This window comes from Aphanomyces invadans, assembly GCF_000520115.1.
Source record: "Aphanomyces invadans strain NJM9701 unplaced genomic scaffold supercont1.5, whole genome shotgun sequence".
NCBI lineage: Eukaryota > Oomycota > Saprolegniomycetes > Saprolegniales > Verrucalvaceae > Aphanomyces > Aphanomyces invadans.
The window spans coordinates 1,131,775-1,152,745 of NW_008580150.1; the positions used below are offsets into that span (position 1 = coordinate 1,131,775).

The 20,971-nt window shown below is 53.5% G+C and overlaps 10 protein-coding genes across 13 annotated transcripts; 6 read left to right on the plus strand and 4 right to left on the minus strand.

Moving 5' to 3' along the window:
* Positions 1-1,917: 1,917 nt before the first annotated feature.
* H310_03375 (hypothetical protein) lies at positions 1,918-4,306 on the plus strand. The gene is made up of 3 exons (XM_008867205.1): positions 1,918-2,188; positions 2,234-2,813; positions 2,866-4,306. The coding sequence occupies exons 1-3, from the start codon at positions 1,925-1,927 to the stop codon at positions 3,684-3,686; spliced, it is 1,665 nt and encodes a 554-aa protein (XP_008865427.1). The 5' UTR covers positions 1,918-1,924; the 3' UTR covers positions 3,687-4,306.
* On the minus strand, positions 3,724-4,305 carry H310_03376 (hypothetical protein). Its single transcript, XM_008867206.1, has one exon. The coding sequence runs from the start codon at positions 4,300-4,302 to the stop codon at positions 3,751-3,753; it is 552 nt and encodes a 183-aa protein (XP_008865428.1). The 5' UTR covers positions 4,303-4,305; the 3' UTR covers positions 3,724-3,750.
* Positions 4,307-4,411: 105 nt separating the features above from the next.
* On the plus strand, positions 4,412-6,291 carry H310_03377. 2 transcript variants are annotated; one of them, XM_008867207.1, is made up of 3 exons: positions 4,412-4,628; positions 4,705-4,832; positions 4,882-6,291. In XM_008867207.1, exons 1-3 carry the CDS (start codon positions 4,419-4,421, stop codon positions 6,056-6,058), a joined length of 1,515 nt encoding a protein of 504 aa, XP_008865429.1. In that variant the 5' UTR covers positions 4,412-4,418; the 3' UTR covers positions 6,059-6,291. The 2 variants fall into 2 exon arrangements, with proteins under 2 accessions (XP_008865429.1, XP_008865430.1); XM_008867208.1 differs by lacking the exon at positions 4,412-4,628 and having other exon boundaries at positions 4,683-4,832.
* A 5-nt stretch (positions 6,292-6,296) lies between these two features.
* H310_03378 (hypothetical protein) lies at positions 6,297-8,311 on the plus strand. Its single transcript, XM_008867209.1, has 3 exons — positions 6,297-6,555; positions 6,606-6,936; positions 6,982-8,311. Exons 1-3 carry the CDS (start codon positions 6,338-6,340, stop codon positions 8,287-8,289), a joined length of 1,857 nt encoding a protein of 618 aa, XP_008865431.1. The 5' UTR covers positions 6,297-6,337; the 3' UTR covers positions 8,290-8,311.
* Positions 8,312-8,373: 62 nt separating this feature from the next.
* H310_03379 lies at positions 8,374-10,921 on the plus strand (the record flags this gene model as incomplete). Of its 2 annotated transcripts, XM_008867211.1 has the most annotated exons (6): positions 8,374-9,582; positions 9,634-9,989; positions 10,041-10,201; positions 10,275-10,402; positions 10,448-10,685; positions 10,728-10,921. In XM_008867211.1, the coding sequence occupies 6 exons, from the start codon at positions 8,374-8,376 to the stop codon at positions 10,757-10,759; spliced, it is 2,124 nt and encodes a 707-aa protein (XP_008865433.1). In that variant the 3' UTR covers positions 10,760-10,921. The 2 variants fall into 2 exon arrangements, with proteins under 2 accessions (XP_008865433.1, XP_008865432.1); XM_008867210.1 differs by having other exon boundaries at positions 10,448-10,921.
* Positions 10,236-12,284, minus strand: H310_03380 (hypothetical protein). The gene is made up of 2 exons (XM_008867212.1): positions 12,055-12,284; positions 10,236-12,005 (listed from the first exon to the last, which is right to left on the minus strand). The coding sequence occupies exons 1-2, from the start codon at positions 12,265-12,267 to the stop codon at positions 10,797-10,799; spliced, it is 1,422 nt and encodes a 473-aa protein (XP_008865434.1). The 5' UTR covers positions 12,268-12,284; the 3' UTR covers positions 10,236-10,796.
* Positions 12,285-13,818: 1,534 nt separating this feature from the next.
* H310_03381 (hypothetical protein) lies at positions 13,819-15,981 on the plus strand. The gene is made up of 6 exons (XM_008867213.1): positions 13,819-14,298; positions 14,347-14,506; positions 14,551-14,771; positions 14,831-15,025; positions 15,071-15,202; positions 15,245-15,981. The coding sequence occupies exons 1-6, from the start codon at positions 13,840-13,842 to the stop codon at positions 15,677-15,679; spliced, it is 1,602 nt and encodes a 533-aa protein (XP_008865435.1). The 5' UTR covers positions 13,819-13,839; the 3' UTR covers positions 15,680-15,981.
* On the minus strand, positions 15,024-17,866 carry H310_03382. Of its 2 annotated transcripts, XM_008867215.1 has the most exons (10): positions 17,689-17,866; positions 17,529-17,630; positions 17,369-17,467; positions 17,223-17,319; positions 17,032-17,169; positions 16,931-16,970; positions 16,648-16,857; positions 16,412-16,604; positions 16,229-16,366; positions 15,024-16,178 (listed from the first exon to the last, which is right to left on the minus strand). In XM_008867215.1, the coding sequence occupies exons 1-10, from the start codon at positions 17,854-17,856 to the stop codon at positions 16,017-16,019; spliced, it is 1,347 nt and encodes a 448-aa protein (XP_008865437.1). In that variant the 5' UTR covers positions 17,857-17,866; the 3' UTR covers positions 15,024-16,016. The 2 variants fall into 2 exon arrangements, with proteins under 2 accessions (XP_008865437.1, XP_008865436.1); XM_008867214.1 differs by having other exon boundaries at positions 16,229-16,604.
* A 619-nt stretch (positions 17,867-18,485) lies between these two features.
* Positions 18,486-19,679, plus strand: H310_03383 (hypothetical protein; the record flags this gene model as incomplete). The annotated part of the gene is made up of 1 exon (XM_008867216.1): positions 18,486-19,679. One exon carries the CDS (start codon positions 18,486-18,488, stop codon positions 19,677-19,679), a length of 1,194 nt encoding a protein of 397 aa, XP_008865438.1.
* Positions 19,680-19,686: 7 nt separating this feature from the next.
* Positions 19,687-20,601, minus strand: H310_03384 (hypothetical protein; the record flags this gene model as incomplete). Its single annotated transcript, XM_008867217.1, has 1 exon — positions 19,687-20,601. The coding sequence occupies one exon, from the start codon at positions 20,599-20,601 to the stop codon at positions 19,687-19,689; it is 915 nt and encodes a 304-aa protein (XP_008865439.1).
* Between the last annotated feature and the right edge of the window lie 370 nt (positions 20,602-20,971).

Consider the following 20,971-nt stretch of genomic DNA (forward strand, 5'->3'; position numbering starts at 1 on the left):
GCAATGCGGACCAAACGGGAGTTAACTACGAGTACCTGCCCACGAAGACTTTGAACGACCGCGGCGCGAGCACAATTTGGATCAAGTGTGGCGGCAAGTCCATGGAACGAGCGACAGCCATGGTCATGGCTGACACGACTGGAAAGAAGTACCCGATGTTCCTGGTTTTGAAGACGACAGCATCAAAGGTCAAGAAGGTGGTCCAAAAGAACAATGCCGTACGTCAAGGATTTGGGAAGACTGTGTGGAAGGACGTCGAGCCATTACAAGAGCGCTTCAATTGCCGTATCTACGGGAATCCGACGGCATGGTGGAATGACGGAATGAGTGTCACCTTCCTGCGGTACCATTTCGCTGATCGATTAGACAGGGAGACGAAAAAAGTCTTGTTGCTGTGGGACAACTTTTCGGGACACTTTAACGATGACGTTGTTGCGTGTGCGACGGAACTGAATGTGGTGCTCGAAAAAATACCCCCACGGTTCACATGGGTATGTCAACCCGCAGACGTGGCTTGGATCCGTCCAATGAAGACTCAACTACGCAAGTTGTGGATTGACAGCATCCGACGACAAGTTCAAAACAGCAAGGCATTGAACACGACGTTCAAGTTGCAAGCACAAAAGCATGCTACATTGGTTCGATGGATTACTGATGCCTGGTCTGGTTTGTCCAATTCTATTATCATGAATGGCTTTGAAAAGTGCAAAATTATTGCGAAGGACGATGCTGTCATTCAGAGCGAAGAATGCCACGAAGAGTTCGTGCCTGGCGATGTGTTGGCGGACCTTGTTTCAAGCTGTGCTGTTGACGCAACACTTAATCCCACTGATGACGTGGATTGCTGTGATGTTTAAATATATTTCAGATTTTGGTTTTGAAAATTGTATGTTATTCATTGAAAATATAAACTGTGTGAGAAGAGTCTGTAACTATTTATTTATACATGCCCGAACCTTTATATTATTTGGAGTCGTCACGTGTTGGTTCCCCGAACAGGGCCTAACATGTACTAGTAGTAGTTATCACTTCGTCCAGTTTTTATCAAGTTGACAGTACTGGCCCAATCTGTGGCAGGTCAACATCAAGCTTTCAGCATGGCGGTGCCGAGTGCCGCCTCCTCAGAGGGGAACTTCTCCAGTATTGGCTTCTTATATTCAAAGCTTCGGAACCGCCTGACACAAAAGAGCGTCGACAAAATACCTTTTATCAAAAGCAACCACTCAGTGTTCTACGACAACGCCCTGCACGACGAGGCCTGTGGTGAACCAACGGACAGTGAGTGAATCCTCTGAGTCTCTAGGGGAGTGAGGTGAAACAAAATGTAGTATACAACCTAAATCTTTATTGTCTCATATTGATGTTTTATTGCTTTTAACCTATAACCCTACGTGTATTTCCTCTTAAATAAATGAAGGGCTTTTTCCAACTCTGGTCGATTCCTGCATCGATGGTTAGGTAAGTTTCGTGACGGTATTGGCTTTGAAACTGGTCTCACACTCCTGAGGGAACGGCTTGGAGGAAAAGAGGCAGAGTTGGGGCTTGAAGTCGCCAAGTTTATCGAGGTCTACGAGGTTAGCTCGCACATGGAAAACTTGCCGTCGAGGCAATCTAGGAGAGGATGCTGGCTTGGCGTTTTGCGACCATGCCGCTGCAGATAAAATATCATTTGAATTTTGTATCGATAGTTGTTCACTTGAATCAGTGGGACATGTTCTGGAATCTGAGATTTCGAGTTTTGGGCATGTATTCACGGGTTGAAGTAAAACGTTGAGTGCAGACTTAAAAAATACCCAATAATTGTTGAAAATGGCATGTTTCCGTTGAAAATTTCAAATTTTGGTGGTGGTTTGGTTGTCGAGTAGGTCAGCTCGTTTGATTGGAGAAACGTTTACAAAGAGTTTATTAGTAATTTGACGGCAGAATGACTCAGGCACCAGTGCGAGGACTTTGCCGCGCGTCGACATCATCTATCATGTTCAGGATGCCATCCAGTCCTTCGCGCACGTCGTCGAGCCGCGTCTCGGTCGCCAAAGATGAACCGACGACACTAGCGTCAACATCAGCGATTCTACAGGAGGACCTACTGCCGCCTTCTAGCTGGGTGGACAAACAAAGCCGATCCAAGTGCTTTTGTTGCAGCCGCCAGTTCCAGACCCTCCTGCGGCCGAAATACAACTGTCGCAAGGTCGTGGCATTGTTCGACGTCATATAAACTGACCTTTCCATGTAGTGCGGCGAAGTGGTGTGTTCGAAATGCCGCGTGTCCAAGCTGTGTCGGCAGTCGACGACCCCGATATTGTCGCTCAAACATCTCACGACGATCCGAATATGTCTCGTGTGTAACCACAGTGCTGGGCCAGGGCCTTCGGTGCCCCGCGACAGGCAACCTCACATCGTGCTTGCATCGTCTAACGCGCATGCGGCGCTCTCGTCGAACAGCCTGGCCATGACTCCCCACTCGCCATCGACGCCTGCAGCCACGTCTACGCCGCCATCCTCCAAATCACACGCGTCGGGGATATTCACAAGTCCTCGCGAAGTCATCCTGCCAAGTCCGTATGACCTGGACTGGGACTGGGGGCACCCGTGGCCGAAGCCGCCCGCGCTTCCATCGTTCATTGAAAGCCAGCACATGGACGTCCTATACAGCCTCCGCATTCTAGATACCCCCAAAGACGAAGTGTTCGATCGCATCGCCATCGCTGCACGTAGATTCTCGTCACCGTCGTGCAAAGTTGCGTGTGTGAGCTTTATGGATTTGCAAAAGGATCGGCAATGGTTCAAAGCGTCCTGTGGTCTCGCCCAGGCAGGTACACTCCATCAAGTTGGTTTCCACTCCTTGCTGACCACAACTCGTGCTAGAAATGCCTCGAACAGTATCATTCTGCACGCACACGTTGTACTTGAACCAGCCCATCGTCGTCCTCGACGCCCGCCTCGACGAGCGCTTTTGCTACAATCCACTCGTGACTGGTGCCGGCCAATTCCGGTTCTACGCAAGTGTGCCAATCGTCGTCGAAAGCGTCGCCGTTGGAACGATCTTTGTTCTGGACGCCGAGCCGCGTACCGACCACGACGTGGACATTTCCAAGCTGGTCAAGCTCAGCCAAGTAGTGTCCAGGATGCTGCTGGAACGCCGCCTTCGGTTTGCGCGCAAGGCGTCGCTCGACGAGAGCTTCCGCGTCTGCACGACCATGTCTGTCCCGCACTTTGACGAAGACGACGACTACGGCGTCGCGACCAAAAAGGAGAAAACCGTTCGGAGCTACTCGATGGACATGCTGGATATGACAACAACGAGCGCGCATAGCCCCCATCGGATGAGCGTGAGCCGCCTTTCGACGACGAATAGTATGACGAACGACCTCGAGCCTGAACCTCTCAGGCGGGCAGTGTCCGAAGAACCAGCACGGCCTCGCCACGACGGAGGTCGGCTCAGACATGTGGACGTGTCTGTTCCTCCATCCACTCCAACGAGCACCAGCGATGGAACATCCATGGAAACGATGCTACTGACGCTCTTGAACCAGACTACGCTGACGCAACAGCAAATTGCGCACCAGCAAGGGGACTTGTTTGAACGGCTCGGTTCGAATAGCACGAAAATCAATATGTTGACCGAAGCGGTCGCGAGGATGGAAGCCAAGATCCAGGAGCGACAGGCAGAAGGGGAAGACTCATGAGCGGAGCAGGCAGTCAGGTCCAGTAGCTGCGATAGAATGATGTATAAAAAACGCTGGTATTTAGTTAGAGATCGTGGTCGGTCGATGGCGTGTCGGAGCTAGGTAGTGCAGCCGACTGCTTCGATTGGAGATAAGCAGTGATGGATACATACTGTTTCAGTACATTTGAGTCAATCTTGTGGCCTTGTTCACCATCGTCAGTGTCCGTGGGGGCGGCGGCGAGTGCCACCGCGGATGCAGATTTGAGACCGACGGCGGTGCCAAGTGCCTGAGACGTCGTGTCCAGCACGATGATCGGAACGGCGAACGTGTTTGCCATGGACATGATGTGCCACGCAGCAGACTGCACCGATGCGTTCATGGCGAGGACCACGACACACGCTTGGTGGCGTTCGAGGAAACGAGTCACGGCGTTGATTCCAATCGCGACGAGTTTCTTGGGTGCCATTGCGGGCAATATGGGCGTGAGTTCATGCAGGATGCGATCCAATACGATATGATTGTCTTCGTTCTGCACAATTTCGAAAGGAAGCGGTCGGAGGCGGCGGCTAGCGTCGGCAGACTCGTGCTTCCATCGGTCCCTCTCCTGGTGCGCGCGCTGGCGGAGCGTTGCCATCGATTTCCGCCAATCAAAGCTCATGACTCATCTTTTCATCGACTTTATATAATGAATACAAATTTCCAGTTTCAATACAATATTTTTAAATTCACTCTCCACATTACCAAAACGAAATGCCGTCGACACCACGGTTCACGGTGACGCAAGATGACAAGATGGTGTACGTCGAGATCCGTGTGCCGTACGTGCGGGTGACTGATATGGAGTACCACATCGATGGAGCCCACTTCACCTTTTGGTGCAAACCGTATCTGCTCAACCTGACGTTTCCAGACGCAATCGTCGACGATGACCGCGCCAAGGCGGTGTACGACATGAACAAGGTACAATGCATCCATCATGCAGAGCGGCATATCGTGTACTTGGTACTTGTTATTAGGCACTGACTGTAGCATGCAGGAGCATGGAACGATTACGGTCCATCTTCCCAAGGAGACGCCAAACGCGCACTTTCCCGACCTTGACCTGCTCACGACGCTGCTCCAGCAGAAGAAGTGGCGGCCCCAGGACGAAGGTCTCCCAGACAGGTACAACTTGTCGATGATACGCTGCTTCATGACCTGACGGCGACAACAGCTTGCCCAATCCCGCACCTTTGATCGAAGTTATTGGAAGCGTGGGCGAGTCAACTGAGCCTTCGCCAGTTGGCGTGACGCGTTCTGTGTCGCCTTCCCGAGCAAATGCCAATGATTCCAGCTTGCTTTCGTTTGAAAAACCGAAAGAAGCCATGTCGCTCCACGTGGGGCCGCCGACGTACGGCTTCAACAACCGATTTTCGGATTTTTTCAAATGCTGGCATGGCGAACTACATGAAGTCCTTTCGTTGCCGACACCCGAGGCATCGACGCCCGCTGAGCGAACAACAATGCGCCGTGCTTTGGAAGACAATGACTTTGACGTCGAGCGGTACTTGTTGGACTTTGCCAACGAAAGCGAGGACGAATACTTTCAAGCTGCCATCGCGTACGAGCCGTTCTGGGCCAACCTACCAGTGTACACCCCTCCGCCTCCTCCAGCGCCAACTCGCAAGGTCCTCATCGCCGATGTCACAGACGGTATTGCCAACGTGACGATACAATCCGACAATCCCACACCATCGAACGAACCCAGTGTTGTTTTTACTGAGAAAGAGCTCGAAGCGCTGCGGCGACTTCCTCGTCGAGAGTACCTTCCATTCACGTCCGCCGAAGCCGCGATAGTTTGGCACGGCTTACTCGACATTCTGGCTGCGTATTGCTATGACATGCGGACAAACCAAGGCGACCCGACTGTTGAATCCGCCTGGACAATTTCAATTTTGAGCTCGACATTGTCTTGGCTGGACCCGGCGCCGTCGACGACAGATATAGTCCGCAACACCGTACGGCGAATCCTAACCTATCCGTTCTTGCGCCAATGGGCCCTTTCGTCGGCCGCGATCAAAGACGTCGTCGCGGTGCTGCGCCGGGGCAAACGAGTCGTCTTGCGCGTGCTGCTAGCGATCCATGCCGTGTTTGAATCGTCCGAGACGTACTACCTCCTCAACACGCTCTACATCAACGACTACGCAACGTGGATACAGTCGGTGACAGATGCACAGACCAACGACTGGGCCACCAAGCTCGAGACAGCGCACGCTGCATTCCACAAGGCAGATTCCGGGTGGGCCTTGGCTGACATTGAAGCTGTTCTGTATGAAAACGACAAAGAGTCGACCGACGAAAGTCGCAACGACGCATCGGACGACGAAAGCGACGACGACTCGACGCAATGACCATCCGTCGCGCAAGAAGAACTAGGGGCAGTCACCTCATGTCCCTGGAACAAAGCGGTAAACGGGAACGTACCGGTGGCTGAACTGAGCACTCGAACGCATGAACAGAATAGAGAGATAGATTGCTTGTTCTTCTGGGCCTCTGTGTCCACGCTGTCTTTGTCAGGATGGCTCATTTGTCGCCTCATCCTCTTGCGTTTGACTTCGACCTGCCATCAATAGCAAGCACTTCCTCGATCGAAACCGTTAGAGGTAATTATAGGGGGGCTTCCCTGCATCATGAGCCGCAACCAAGACGGTGACAGCAGCTCCACGACGCGGCTGCCCAACATATACGCGTCGCCTGGTAATGTTGGCGTCCAGATCGACTCGTACCGGACCAAGGACATGTTTCACCGCCCGCGATCGACCAAATTTACGACGGCGTTCCACGGGCACATGTTTCAAGACCACACGCTCAAGAACGCCAAGCGCATGCTCGCGCGGGAGCTCCAGAGGTACTTGATCACTCACGTTGTACGACGAACGAACCAACAACGGTTTGTAGACGACGAGACGAAGAAGAGCGGGGCAAGAAGCTCGCCGAGTACCAAATCCAGCGCCTCGAGGCCAAAGTGCAATTGGAGGAAAAACGAAAACACCGCGAGTACTTGCGCAAGCAACGGGCATGGGAAATGCAACAAGCTATGAAAGCAGCGTCCCAACTTGCGTTGGAGCACCGGTCGGTCGTGCGAATTCAATCCATGCACCGTGGCTGGCGTGTGCGACGGGCAGTTCGTCGCCAAGCTCACGCTGCCACAACCATTCAAGCCACTGTGCGGCGGCACCGAACACAGCAAGAGTATACAAGGCAGCGACGCGCCCATCGCGTGCTGCAGGTAGGTGATCGATTGCGATGAACGGTAATCCTCAGCGCGTCACAGAACCAATGCGCCGTCAAAATTCAAGCACACGTTCGACGGCATCTCAGCACCAAGCGACTGGCCCAAATGAAGGCATCTGTTCAAGTTGCTTGCATTCCGCCTAGTGTAAACCCGAACGACTCGCTCTCAGCATCGCCTGCAACGAATTTAATCAACCCGACACCACCACTTCCGTCAGACATACCACATACCACCTCATCTGCAGACAAACAAGAAGAGATTCGTTTCCCTGTCGCCGTGGCGCATGCCCCAACACCACCTCCAGCAAAGCCAAAACTACCATCATCGAACAACTTCGTCCTCAAACGCGTTGGAGGTGGGTTTCGCCGTATTGTGCAGCCGCCACAACTCGAGATTGCGCCCATGCCTCCATCCTCCGCGCGGTCCCCACTGTCGTCTGTCGCTTCCACGTCGACCAAGAAACGCTTTGCAATGCCTCAGCCCCCCCAACGTTCGTTCCTCCAACGATGGAACGAAGTACCGTCCCCTGTTGCCAAGTCGCTGGAGTCTTTCATTCAAGACCCCAACTTGGCTGGAAAGCTCAAAATTTCCTTCCCGACCCCTCCATTAAGCGATGCTGATCCCCCCGTTTTGTGGCGAAGCCGCGACGCCGCCGAGTTGTGTGCGGCCATGGATGCAGCACTTCATGTTGCCGAAACATTCAACATCACAGAGGAAGAAATGCAGCCGCCGCTGACGCAGCAGGATGTGGTCGAGCTCACTACTGCAATGGACGACATGATATCGTTGGAGGATACCGTACCAGAATGCTTGGACCAAGGGTTGCCGTTTGTCGTCCCAGTGTTCCCGATCACAATAATGGAGAAACCACCTAGCCGTCCCGAAGTACCCGACCCAGTGCGAGTGATCGAGCCGCGCGCCATTTCGCAGTGGCTGTCTACGCCAACGTCATCCCACGATGGAGAATGGACGGTATTGCTGGACGCAGACTTCGATGCGAAGGCCGACTTAATCAACATGCCGCTTGCCCCGCCGCCCGACCAAGACGACGATGATCACCGCATCGAGCGGTGTGAAAACATCAGCGTCCTTTCGTCAGGTGGCATGGAACATGCCGACTTTGACGACTCTCTGGCTACCCTCGAGCCGATTCTGGCTGGCCGCCGTCGTCCCAAGTCGATCCTAAAAAAGTCTACCAAAGCCAACCCCACGGCGCCCGTCTTGGCTGTGGGCAGTAGCCAATTTAGCCTTCGCAAGGACTCCAAGCGAGCGCACTGGGTCATAGACGACGCGTGCGACGATACTCTCCTTGGTGCACCGTCGTTGCCACCGCTATCGCTAACTTAATAATCCAACACTGCCCACCCCACCATGGACTCACGCTAAGAATAGCCGTCGTTCCTGTCAAACAGAATTTGTGTCGCTTTACAAATGACTCATGTCGCCGTCTGCCGACAGATCTTGGGCGACATTGCAAACGATTTGCGCGTTCACCTCGCTCGTCGAAAAGTCGCGTCGGAGCTCCAGGCGAGATGTGTCTATCGGTGGCGTGACCATGCCGGTTCCCTCTTGCGACCCTATCCGTTGCGATATTCACCTTTACACACCCATGACCACTTTCGTTGGTGCTTCGTGCATTCGTTGAGCCGAATTCGACGTGAACGCGAGCACAGCCGCAGTGCCGGCACCCGTCGTCTCGTCCATGCTTTGCTCAAAACACTGCATTGGCCGGTCGTTCTGCGAGCCACAGCAGATCGTGTTGTCCAAGCGCGCGTCAGCATACCCAGCATCAAAAAGACGATTCAAATATGTTTGAGTGACTTGATCAAGGTGGACGTAGCGCTAAAGTGCAACCACGCAACGCACGACTCATTCCATTCCCTCGGGACGGTCGCATACACTTGTGTCAAGTGCGGCGTCCGTGTCGACTCTACGTCGAAGAGCTACTTGTTTGTCCAAGCGTTGGACACAGCCAAGTTTGAGTACTTGCTCGTGACGCTGCGCCCCAAGTTGTTGCTCCACTTGGAGCGGCAGAACATGGCACTGGAAGACGTCCAGTCTTTCTGCCGCCACCACCGCGTCGAACTTGAGACCACGGCGGCGTTGCTCCTCCAGCGTGCGATCCTTCTCTTCCTTCGGCGCAAGCACGGCAGAAGGGCGGAAAGTCGAGTTTTGGTCTCGTTGAACGCGCATGACCGACGCCGGCGGCAACGGCAATGCGCCCGCGACCTATATCGTGTTCAATGTCGTGTTCGACGCAAGCCAATCAAATTGCTTCAAATCGTGGATGGCGCACTATCATTGGGTCGTAGCTACGACGCAAACGACAATGTCGACCTGCCTGCCAAGATATCTACTCCAACGCCAACAACATTGCGCGAAAGCATTGCCGCATCAACCCCTGAAAGCGTCGGAAGGTTACCTTCTAACCAAGCGACACCCTCGACAGCCCCTCTGTTGCCGTACTCCAACTTGCAGACTTCTACCGCGTCGCATACTGCGACGGAAGTGATTTCGTCCATCGTGCTCCCATCCATCGAGAGATCCACGCCGTCCCCAGAGTTTTATCGTTGCTTTGCCCCTCAATGCGGGGGTCGAAAATTCCTCAACAAAAAGTGGTATGTCTTGCACATGGAAAAGGTTCGTCGCAGAATAGATCGGCGTCATTCAATTTTCTATCGGTTTATGCAGCACGCAACTACCAAGAAACGATTGCATGACGAAGCTGCGTTCCTCGACCGCATGCGCAACCACGGATTGCCCATGCTGCGGCAACACACGGAGGCCCCACCACCTGTTCCGCAGAAGCCCATGTCCAAGCAATGCCTGCCATCTCTGGGAAATCACAAATCGGCGACGATGCTCATGCAATTGGTTCGCCTTGATACAGTTGCCGCGGCGGATGCCCAAGTCGTCCGTGTCACTCGCGACATGGCTGAACTCGTGATGGGTCGAAGCGTCAAGCACTGCGACATCATCATAGACTGCCCAGCTTATCCGGGTCTTGTGAGCAAGCAGCATCTTCGTCTGGTCATCTCCGACAGCACGTGCGTCGTCGTCAACTATCTTCAGCAACGCTTATCTCGCCGAACTCGTAGGACTGTGGTGGTGGAAGACTTGGGCAGCAAGAACGGGACATTTGTGAACGGCAAACAGCAGCACCAACGTTTGGAGCTGTATGCTGGCGACATGCTAGAACTGGGCCGCGTGAAGCACCGCCCAGAGAGCGGCGTTGTCTTTGTGTGCCACTTGCCAAATTGTACGACATCGACATTGTGATTATCCGTACGCTAGTCAGTTTATCCGGAAGCATTAAAACATTTGCGGAGAAGGCGCAATGAGCCAAGTGAGCGCGACAAGGAAGCTTTTCGTGCGCCAACTTCTGTCGGCGAGGAGTCTACCGGAGAGTAGGAACAAGTACCTGTATAGAGGTGTCGAGCTCATCCGCGCATGGATCCAGGTACGGTGTGGTCCCTTGAATCCACACAGACTGATGGTCGTGAAGGGAATCGTGGTGGACGTTCAAATGCCACGGTTTGCAGTTGACGACGGCACTGGGATCATGTGGATCGACATGCAGGGTTTGATTAAGGCCAATTCATCGCTGAGTGTTCAAGTGGGGGAGTACGTAATGATCATCGGTCCCGTCCTTGGGACTCAAGGCACACCCCAACACGTCGCGCCAGACCGGATCCAAGCGCATCAAGTCATCCCGCTAACAGCGAAAGACGTGCACCGCGAATGTATGTGGTTCCTTGAAGTCATTGAATATTGGACCCATGTAGTGGGGACCCCAACGATCGAGATTGACGACTGAGCACTACGGGGGGTCTATTACGTATTTGAGGTCCTGCCTAGACGACGCTGGTCGTCGTGAGCTTGGCTTCCATCCGTGCAACAGCATCGGCAAGCTTGTCGATCTGTTCAGAGTGCTGACCCAACGTCATAAACATCCTGCCTTGCTGGGTTGCGAGCTGCTGCTGTGTTTCAGTTGTTTTCGATAGCAAGTTCATCAGGATCGCTTCCATATTGGCTCCAGGAGCAGCAGTCTCCGCGACTGTAGACACCGGAGCTGGGGCCGCCATCAACTCTTGGGAGGCATTCGACGTCACCGGTGCAGGAGGAAGTGTTGAAAGTGGAGAGGTCACATCGGAAGGCCTTCGAACTTGACTGAGTCGTCGCGGCAGAGAAGGCGGCACTACCGGAGCTGCGACGGGAGTCTGCTCCGTCACATGCTTCGACGCCGCCAGTGCCGCATTCGTGTTGCGGCGTTCTTCCAGGTACTTCATGACGACAATCGAAAGTTTTACGAGCATTGCAACGTCGACACTTTGCCGGGGTTGGTTGTCGAACACCGCGATCGTGCCGATGACGTGGCCGGTCGGCGCCACGAGCGGGACCCCAGCGTAGAACCGAATCGCGGCATTTCCAGTCACAAGTGGATTCTTGACAAAGCGCAAGTCGAGCATCGTGTTCCACACAACGAGGGGTTGAGTGGATTGGATCGTGTGTGCGCAGAAGCTCACGTTGCGAGGTATCTCGCCCTGCGCGAGACCGACGCTGGCTTTGAACCACTGGCGTTCTTTATCGATAAATGATACGACGGCCAGCGGACACTTCATCGAGTTCGCAGCAAGCGTGCACGCGATATCATACTTCTCTTCAGAGGGGCTGTCGATGATGTCGTAGCCAAGAAGAACATCCAGTCGTTCGTCTTCATCGGCCAAGACGGGAGGTTTAGGCCAAGGATATCGCCAGGAATGGTCCAGTGTGTTGTTGGCAGGGTGCATCGACATCATTGCATCATCGTCGTCCATTTCATGGGCAATGTGCGAGGAGGCGGATGGAGACGACGGTTGGCCATAACAATGGCCGTCCTGGGATCGCGACGATCGAGACGACGCGGTTGTCGAGTTTTCGCGCATACTCATGGTCACGCTGTTGTCAGGACCTTCTGTGTCCAGAAGCACGCAGTTCATGCAGATCTTGACCTCGAGGGACCCTTTCAGCGGCAGTCGCGCCATCTTTTTCAGCAAACACCCGCTGCAGACAACTTCGCCGCACTAAACAAGCATGAGTACATCACATACAAGCCTTGGCGCGGTATCGTACCCGGCGGCAGTGGTGTTTTCGCCGAAAGTTCCCAAAGGTTCGTGTGCACACAAGGCATCGATGCCGTTCGCTGTCCGGGACCCAATTGTCGTAATGCATGAGTTGGTCCACCGTCAGATGTGTGGCATTCGATGACGTCGAACTCTTGGCGGCGCGAGACATCGCGGACGAACTACGGCCCGACTCGCTCCTGGCGCTGCTGGTCGAGTTCATATGTGGAAGCGGTGGAGCGTTTTGAGTAATGAAACCCCGTTGATAACAACCCGAATTAAACGCGTTGCGGAAAGGCGTTCTGCGCGCTTCTCGGGGACGTTCAATCGCGTCTCCCACACTTTAACGCAATGACGATGGGTGCGTCATTTGATTTGATTGGCTGGACGATGCGACACGTCGCATTACGCTTTGGAAGATGGGTATGGGTCATGGGATACGCAGGCATGCTTTTCATGCAATGTTCGTGCACCTGGCCAAGGACAGGCTCTGCACGACGGGTGGGGGCTACGGCAAACATGCCTTGGTCGATCGACATTTGCACGGTCGCCAGATACACCTGTACGCAAGCGAGCGACCGATCGTTGTGTCGGCCTGTGTCTGCCAACGGAACGTCGAGAGTTTGTCATCATCGTGGACGCTGGCTCCACACGGGTGAATTACAACGGATATCATCCCACAGTCTCTCGCCAGACACATGCTGCGGGATCAAGTCACTCAACAACCTTGCTCCAGACGAGAGTACGTGCTCAAGTATGCAGAAGACAGACATGCTGTTCATGGTCCGTATGCACGACGAACCATGGAATTTCCTCGTCATGACGATGTCCAAGCCATCGTCCATTCAACGCTTCGGCCCAGTCTTCATCTAACAATGGCTCCAACATGTACAGTGCTGGCGCTGTCCAGTGACACAATCGGTCCACCACGTGAGCGCAAACGCGGCTTGCTCTCGGTCGATCAGAACTCTCTTGGTTGTGTGACACGCATGTGACAGACTCATGGACGGCGCTTCTACCGATTCCCGCGTGGACCAGCTTGCTGCTGACTCTCCAGTGCGTCCAGCTTGTCCCCAAGCACCTCCCATTGTTGCCTGGCATGGAAGCGGTTAGCTGGCGCTCCTCAGTTTCAAATTGACAAATGCACTCTTGTCTCGTAAAGCTGAGGAGCACCACATCTAGCCCCTCCGTTTTTGACCACACCGTGTGGTCTTCTATGCCATGGTATGTTCCCCACGGATGCATACACACGTGCATAACTCTCTGTACCACATTCGTTACGAGGCAGGGTAGCGGCGTGGTGTAAGCGTGAAAGTTCTTGGCTCAGCCGCTCTCCCCACTTCAGTGTCACCGCACGCTGCAATCTCCAGCCATGCAGGATCTCCAGAAAAGGCCACGCGAGAGCCTGGGAATTGGCGACGATCTTTGCTGCAACGTGGCATCCGTTTGCAGGCATGACCTGCTAGGTCACACTGTCGCTCTCCTCCGTGTGTCCCTGGCAATTCGATGGTCGTAGATTTGTCCCTGGAAATGGATGCTGCACATAGTGAGGCTTTGGATGTGCGAATGCCGCCACTAGAGCAGCCATGACATGCCAGTATTCGTGTTGTCTTGGGCTTGGTCGCGCGACGGAGTCCTGGGCGATGCCCCCAGTCGTCCTCAGGAACTCGAGCGAGGTAGAAACCAGTTCCCAGCCAATCAAATGACCAAAATTCAAACGGGACATTTGATTGGTGGAAACCTTTTATCCGGAAAACGAACCGGAAAGTGCAGCGCACCACGAATTCAACGAAACATGTCGTCGAAGGCCCCCGCCGTCCTCGGCGGCACGACGGCAAACAAGGAGGAACGCGTCCATTTGGACATTGAGGATGGAAATGAAGTCGCCGCGGAAGAGGAATCGGCCGAGATGTTCTCCAACATCAATGATGATACGCCCAACATCACAGAACTTCAAAGTCTGTGCATTAACTGCCACGAAGATGGAATGACCAAGCTCCTCTTGACGCGCATCCCGTACTTCCGCGAAGTCATCTTGATGTCGTTTGCATGCGACCATTGCGGCTTCAAGAACAGCGAAGTGCAATTCGGCGGTACCATCCAGGAGCAAGGCGTGCGCATGGAACTCTCGGTGCAAACACGCGAAGACTTGAACCGACAATTGATCAAGTCGGACACGGCCGTGATTGAGTTTCCTGAAGTTAACTTTGAAATCCCAGCAAGCACCCAGCAGGGTACTATCAACACGATCGAGGTATCCTCCATCCACTCGATGTTTGTGACGTGACCGGTGACGTGAAAGGGCTTCCTGTCGAAAGCCATCGATGGCCTCCGTGCGAACCAAGAAGAGCGTCGTGCTATCGACCCTGCCACGACCCAAAAAATCGACGACTTTCTGGCCAACCTTGCCCTCATGGCCGCTGGGATCACGCTTCCTTTCACCGTCATTGTGACCGACCCTGGTAGACGAGTCGACGCTCCTCCACACTTCTCACTTTCGTCGTAGCCGGCAACTCGCACATCGAGAATTTACACGCGCCCAACCCGGACCCGCAGCTAAAGATTGAAACTTTCTTCCGCAGCGAAGCCCAAGACTTAATGTGTGGGTTGCAGCCGGACGCGTCCCATGCGCACGACACGCCGTCGACCGCGCCGCGTGTGCTACCGCCGCGTAATGCAGGTCTCGACACTTTCTTGGCACAAAACAACAATATCGCCAAGCGCGAGGTAGGACGAGTATTTCTGCTGGACGCTGGTTGACCTGGACCCGTTCGTGCCTGCTCTAGGCCATTCGTTTCCCGACTCAGTGTCACTCGTGCTACAAGGACGGCGAATCGATGATGTGCATCACGGACATCCCTCACTTTAAAGAAGTCATCATCATGGCGTTCAATTGCGAGCACTGCGGGTTCAAAACAAACGAAGTCAAGGCCGGCGGGGCAATCCCTCCTTTGGGGGAGCGCATCGTGCTTCATGTGCAGGTGCGTCGACGCTTACTATATTTGACGCGGCTCAAGGCGATTTAGGACCAATCGTTCTTGGACCGCGACGTACTCAAATCCGACTCGGCCTGCGTGCATATTCCCGAAGTGGAATTGGAAATGGTGGCCGGGTCGCTGGGCGGACTGTACACGACAATCGAAGGGCTCCTTGACAAGGTTTGTGGGTCGATCATGTCGACGATGACGGAGTCGTGGTAGATTGCCGAGAACATCACGAAGGGTAACCCGTTCGCCGTCGGTGATAGCGACGGTGGCCGCTCGGGGCTTCGCGCGTGGCTGGACAAGTTGGAGGCGCTCAAGCATGGCACGCCGTTCACATTGATCATCGAAGATCCGTTGGCCAACAGCTTCATCTACTCGCCGTGCGGGTCGGCCGCGGACGACCCTGACATGACGTGCGAGTCGTACGTCCGCACGGAAGAAGAAAACGACAACCTTGGCTTGCTCGACATGAAGGTCGAGAACTACTCGTCCGAAGTGATCGACAACTTGTCGGGTGAAGCGCTGGCCAAGGTCACCCTCAGCGACAAGCAATCGATGGCTCGCGGCGGCCAAGCTTTGCCCGAATCGGGCTACCATCCGAACCCGAACGCGGTCATGCACCTCGACAATCCTCGCACGACGACCCTGTAGAGACCACACGTCGCAGTATCATAGCAAGTTGGGTTGTATGTTCTTGGATTTGAGCGTTGGGTGGGTGCGACACGAATATCAAAAGTGGCAATGGGTTCATCATGGTCGCGTCAAAGGAGATCCAGCGCTGGTGCGCCGCGCGCGTAAGGAATAGAGACATGGAGACAACATTCTTCCCCCGCTGGGGAAGCGGTGGCTTTGTTTTTAGCTGTGTACCGGGTGAAGCAAGGATTTTCTCTGGCTCGCTCGAGCGATGTTGTGTGTGTGGGGAGCTGTGTCGCCCCAGATTGTTCACGTGCAAATATGCGACGATGACACGAACGGCGGGACATAGTTGCTACAGTGCAGCGCAGTTGAGTCTCTCGACCACAACGTCCGGACTTTGCATGGCGATGGTGACCATGGCCAAGTTGTTGTGGCCACGAATGATATCGACATGAGAAGCGTCGTACAGCACAAGGAGGATCTGAAGCGACTCGAGGAACGTTTTCTCCGCTTGCTACGGATCGAAGCGGCCTCACATGAGTTCAACCAAGAGATATATCGTACTTGAAAGTGGCCCCGGACAAAGTAGGCGCGGCCAAGACAGTCGAGGCAATGCGAGACAGTGCGATGCACGCGGCCGTGCTTCTTCATCGCAACGTCCGCGCACTGGCGAAAGACCGATTCGCCTTCGTCGAATCTCCTCTTCCCCACATGTCTCGATTTCGCAGGAAATTCGGTTCGTCCTACCTCGGCGATGTACTTTGTCGCGAGCGCCAGGTGAAGCCCCAGCACCTTTTCGTGGTCGGTGCCGTACGTGGCCCCAAAGACCTTGAGCAATTCCGTCATGTGTCCATGAGCCAGCGCATGCTGCGACGAGTACTGCAGACATATGCACAGGTTTTCCAGACACGTTGTACGTTCCATCGAGTACTTTGTCTCTCTGGGTCAACAGTTGAATTGGCGTCGAGATTCTCACAACGTACGGCGAATCGGACAACACGTGGAGAGCGGTCTGCAGCAACACAACGCCTTCTTCGACATACCCAGGGTCGACATGGCGAGATGTAAAGAGCGCGGCGGCCAAGTTGCTGCGCAAGATCGCCGTGTCCACGTGAAGCTCTCCAAAGTTGAAGATGTTGATGGACAGCGCCCGACGCAACGATTGAATTGTGTCCGCCGGTCGATCGAGGGACCTACACACGTCATCACGGTTGAACACACGTCATCACGGTTGAACACACGATGAGATTGCAGCGCTTGCCGTACTTGAAGAGGTTGGCGAGCTTGATGAGTGTTCCGATAATCCCTGCGCATAATCGTGAAAAAGCGTTTTGAGGTCGTGGTCGTCGATGTGACCGCGACGCTACCAGGATGCGTTGGGCCAAGAGTGGTCTCTTTGGACTGAAGCGCTCGTAGTTCCAAATATACGAGCTCAGGCTCGCGCTTGATCGCTGCATCGTCGGGGCAGATGTATGCTTCAATGCGCCGCTTCTTCTCCTGTCGCTCTGCCATGTTTGTGCATGGTTAACGCAGCCAACATTACAATCGCATGACGCACGGGCCATCGTTGGCTCGACTGGGACCCATGACCGTAGCACCTGCGCAATATCAGCGTGGTTCATTTTACACGCCATTTCGAGGGCTGTTAAGCCTTCCTAGTTGAGCAACATTTTCAGGGATAGCATGATCGAAGGTAGTCCTTACATCATTGAGGCACTGTGAGTCCGCACCGCCTTCGAGCAGCAAGACGCAGCAATGCCGGGAGCCCCACCCAGCGCACAGGTGCAGCGCCGTGTTGCCGTCCTAAGTCGCCAGCGTGATAGCCCAGTCCAATGGTTGTTGTACATGGTGATGTGGCACCTACCTTGTCCACGATATCCGGGTTCGCTCGCTGCTCCAACAACACTCGCATCACGGCTTCTTGTGCAAACCGAGCTGCGAAATGCAGAGGCGTCCACTTCATTCTCTGCGAGCATGAACGGTTGGTGAACGATGTGGAATCGACTGGTGGTGGCAGGACTCACTGTCTCCTGAACGTTGAGGATAGATGGCTTCTTCTCAAGCAACGAACGCACCCGGTCGACCTTGCCGTTCTCGGTGGCGTACCAGATGGTCCACACGTCTTGTTTGGTCTTCTCCAAGATGGCCTTGCGGTCGCGCCGCCGCTCCAGCTCAACCGCTGCTGTCGCCATTGTAGGTGATGATGAAACTGCTGATGCATCGGCAAGCGTTACTAGAATTTTGGTGTCTCACCTTTTCCATGGTGAAATCATTTTTTGTAAATGTTACTGTACGTACTACATCCAGAAAAGAATGTCCTGTTTCATGCTTTCACGTGAAATTGATCATCATAATTTCTGAATTCATTAAAACCAAATATATGGATAGATTGAGAAAGTCGAGGTTAATTCAATGAAACAGAGCAAACAGCCAATCATTACAATTTGACCGCAAAAAAACTCACAGAAGTCACATACTTGAACTACAGACAACGACGGATTTTAAGGGACTCCAACTACTTCGAATTTGTGTAATTGTTCGAATGTATGATTGGCTAAGGGCTCCTCTGGATACCATCATTTTACGATATGACATATTTGGAAAAGGACATTTCATTTCATTTGCAATTTCATTCTTGCAAAACATTTCATAGAAATGGCTTCAAAAATTCAAGTCGTTTGGATGCTGAAATTGCACGAAAAGTCGAACGACCTACAATCTAGTTCACTTGACTTCAGTATGAGCACAAGATATGTCCTTACACGGAAAAATGCATGTCAACACCGTCTGAATCAAATTGCGCGCGGACTTCCAAGCTGTCATGGACCAACGTATCTGGTTGCTGCTGCTCCGTCTACGAATCCGCAAGCGACGGCGCATGGCAATGATGCAGTACATGATGTATCACTACATCGCGTATGTGCTCAAGACGCCCAAGAGAGACTCCTGCCTATCGGGCGAAATGTGGATCAACGAGCGTATGCGTGGCAATCACGACGCCTTCGTGGAGACCTTCCGTATGCCCCGCTTCGTGTTCTGCGCCCTGCTCCATACCGTCATCACAACGGGCGGCATATCCGACTCCAAGTACATCACAGCCAAAGAGCAGCTCTGCATGTTCCTCTACTTTGCCGGGCACCATGCTTCCAGCACGAACATACAAGAACGTTTCCAACACTCGGGGGAAACAGTGTCGCGCTACCTGCGTCGTGTCGTTGCTGCATTGCGAAACATGTCCCAGCGATACATCCGACTTCCAAGCCCAACTGCCGCAGTGCATCCGGTGATCGCGACCAACCCGAAGTTTTCCCCCTTCTTTGACAACTGCCGCATGGCGGTCGATGGGACCCAAATCCCGGTGTGGGTGCCTGCCAACGAAGCCGCGCCGTTCCACGGCCGAAAAGGACTAGCCATGAACGTGATGGCGGCCTGCGACTTTGACCTGCAGTTTACCTACGTGCTAGCCGGCTGGGAGGGCACAGCAAGTGACAGCAAGGTCTACGCCGACGCGATCACGAAAGGACTGGCCCCAGATGACAAGAAGTGGGACATCATGGACGGCGGATTTGCGTTGAGCAACAAATGCTTGACCCCCTATCGAGGCACACGGTACCATCTCAAGGAGTTTGGCAGCGGCCGCCAGAAACCAAAGAACAAGGAAGAGCTCTTTAATCTACGACATGCACAGCTCCGTAATTGCGTTGAACGAATCTTCGGTGTGCTGAAGATGCGGTTTCCGGTGCTGTCAAGTGCTGTGCGCTACAACTACAGCTTTCAAGTCGACTTAGTCATTGCACTGTGTACTGTCCATAACTTCGCCCGACGCCATGACACTGAAGGCGACCGCTTCGTATTGGGCGCTGAGAACCATGATGAAGAGCAAGACCCCGATCCACGAAACCATGAAGAGCACAATGGGGACAACTCTGAAGCCAAGGCATGGCGTGACGGTATTGCAGCTGCGATGTGGACGCAATATCAAACAACATTGCGAAACAGACGTCGAAGGAGTTAAATGCATTTCAAAACTGATTACTTTGAGCTCTTTCAATTTGGCGCTGCAACCAGGCTTCACGGACGCGACCCTTCAGATGGACAAACGTACGCGCTCTGTCGCTGCTCTCGAGGATCTCAACCGCCGTCACCATGTTCTCAAGCGAAAGCACGTGTTCGAACTCATCTTGAAGGATATCGAGGGCTGGTACCGCCTCGGTTTCGTTAGTCTTGGTTGTCGCGAGCACTTGAGAATATAGCTCTAACTCCTTCGCCGCAATCTCGTTCTGCGCCTTGAACTGCTCGGTCATTCCAGAGGCTGCCGATGCACGATGTCGACGCTTGGAGCCGCCACTGTCGTTTTGTGGCGCTGCTTGTCGTCGCTTTCTCTGCCCTGAGTTCGGCTCTTGTACAGTTGCGTCGGAATGGACAGAGCCGTCCAAATCGACATCGTTACCTTGGTCGTCATTGTCTTGACCGTCGTCGTCCGACGCACTTGATGTTTGGGGCGGAGCAAATGGAGTGACTGTAGTCGACGTACTTGCAAAGCGACCGGTTGCAAGGGTCCCTTCGAACAGTTGTTGGCAGAGGTCGTACTGAGGGAACGGTCGATCTTTCCAAATCGCAAACGAAGGTGGCTTCCCAGCTAGGAAGTGGTCCCACGTTGTTTCGTTGCAAAGCACGCGGCATGTTGTCGCTTCCCAACCCATACCGCTGGTGTTGACGATGCGGGAGATGACGCCGTACATTGACTTAATGGCGTCGTGGCGAGACTTCAACTGCGACATCTTGAACGGCAGGACACGGTCGGCGTTGATCTTCTGAAGGGCTGACACCCACGCTTCTTTCTTGTACCCACTTCTTGCTCGCTTGCCGAACATCACGGACTGGTGCAAGAGCTCTTCAAGCCACACGCAGTCGAGTTCATGTGTCCAAAGCACCATCGTGTTCCGCGGAAAGTTTCGAAGTGATGGACTTTTTCTGGCGTTCTGTCAAAAAAATGATCAAAATCCACTCAACTTTTTTTTGTCATAAAACAATGAATTCTTGGGAAAATAATGCCATAAATTTTGTCGATTTTTGGCATCCAAACGCTGCCAAAAAGTAGTTAGGGCATTTTTTTCGTTTTATGCCATTTTCCAAAAAATTATGGCATAATAGGTGGCATCCAGAACAGGCCTAAGTCAATCATGTGGCATTTTGCCAATCTCTTTGTCATTCACTTAATCTCTGCCGCATGACCGCATAATATATCAATTAATGCGTGATTTGGTGTTTATCTGTAATGACTCGTTGAGAACTACATTCTCTGAC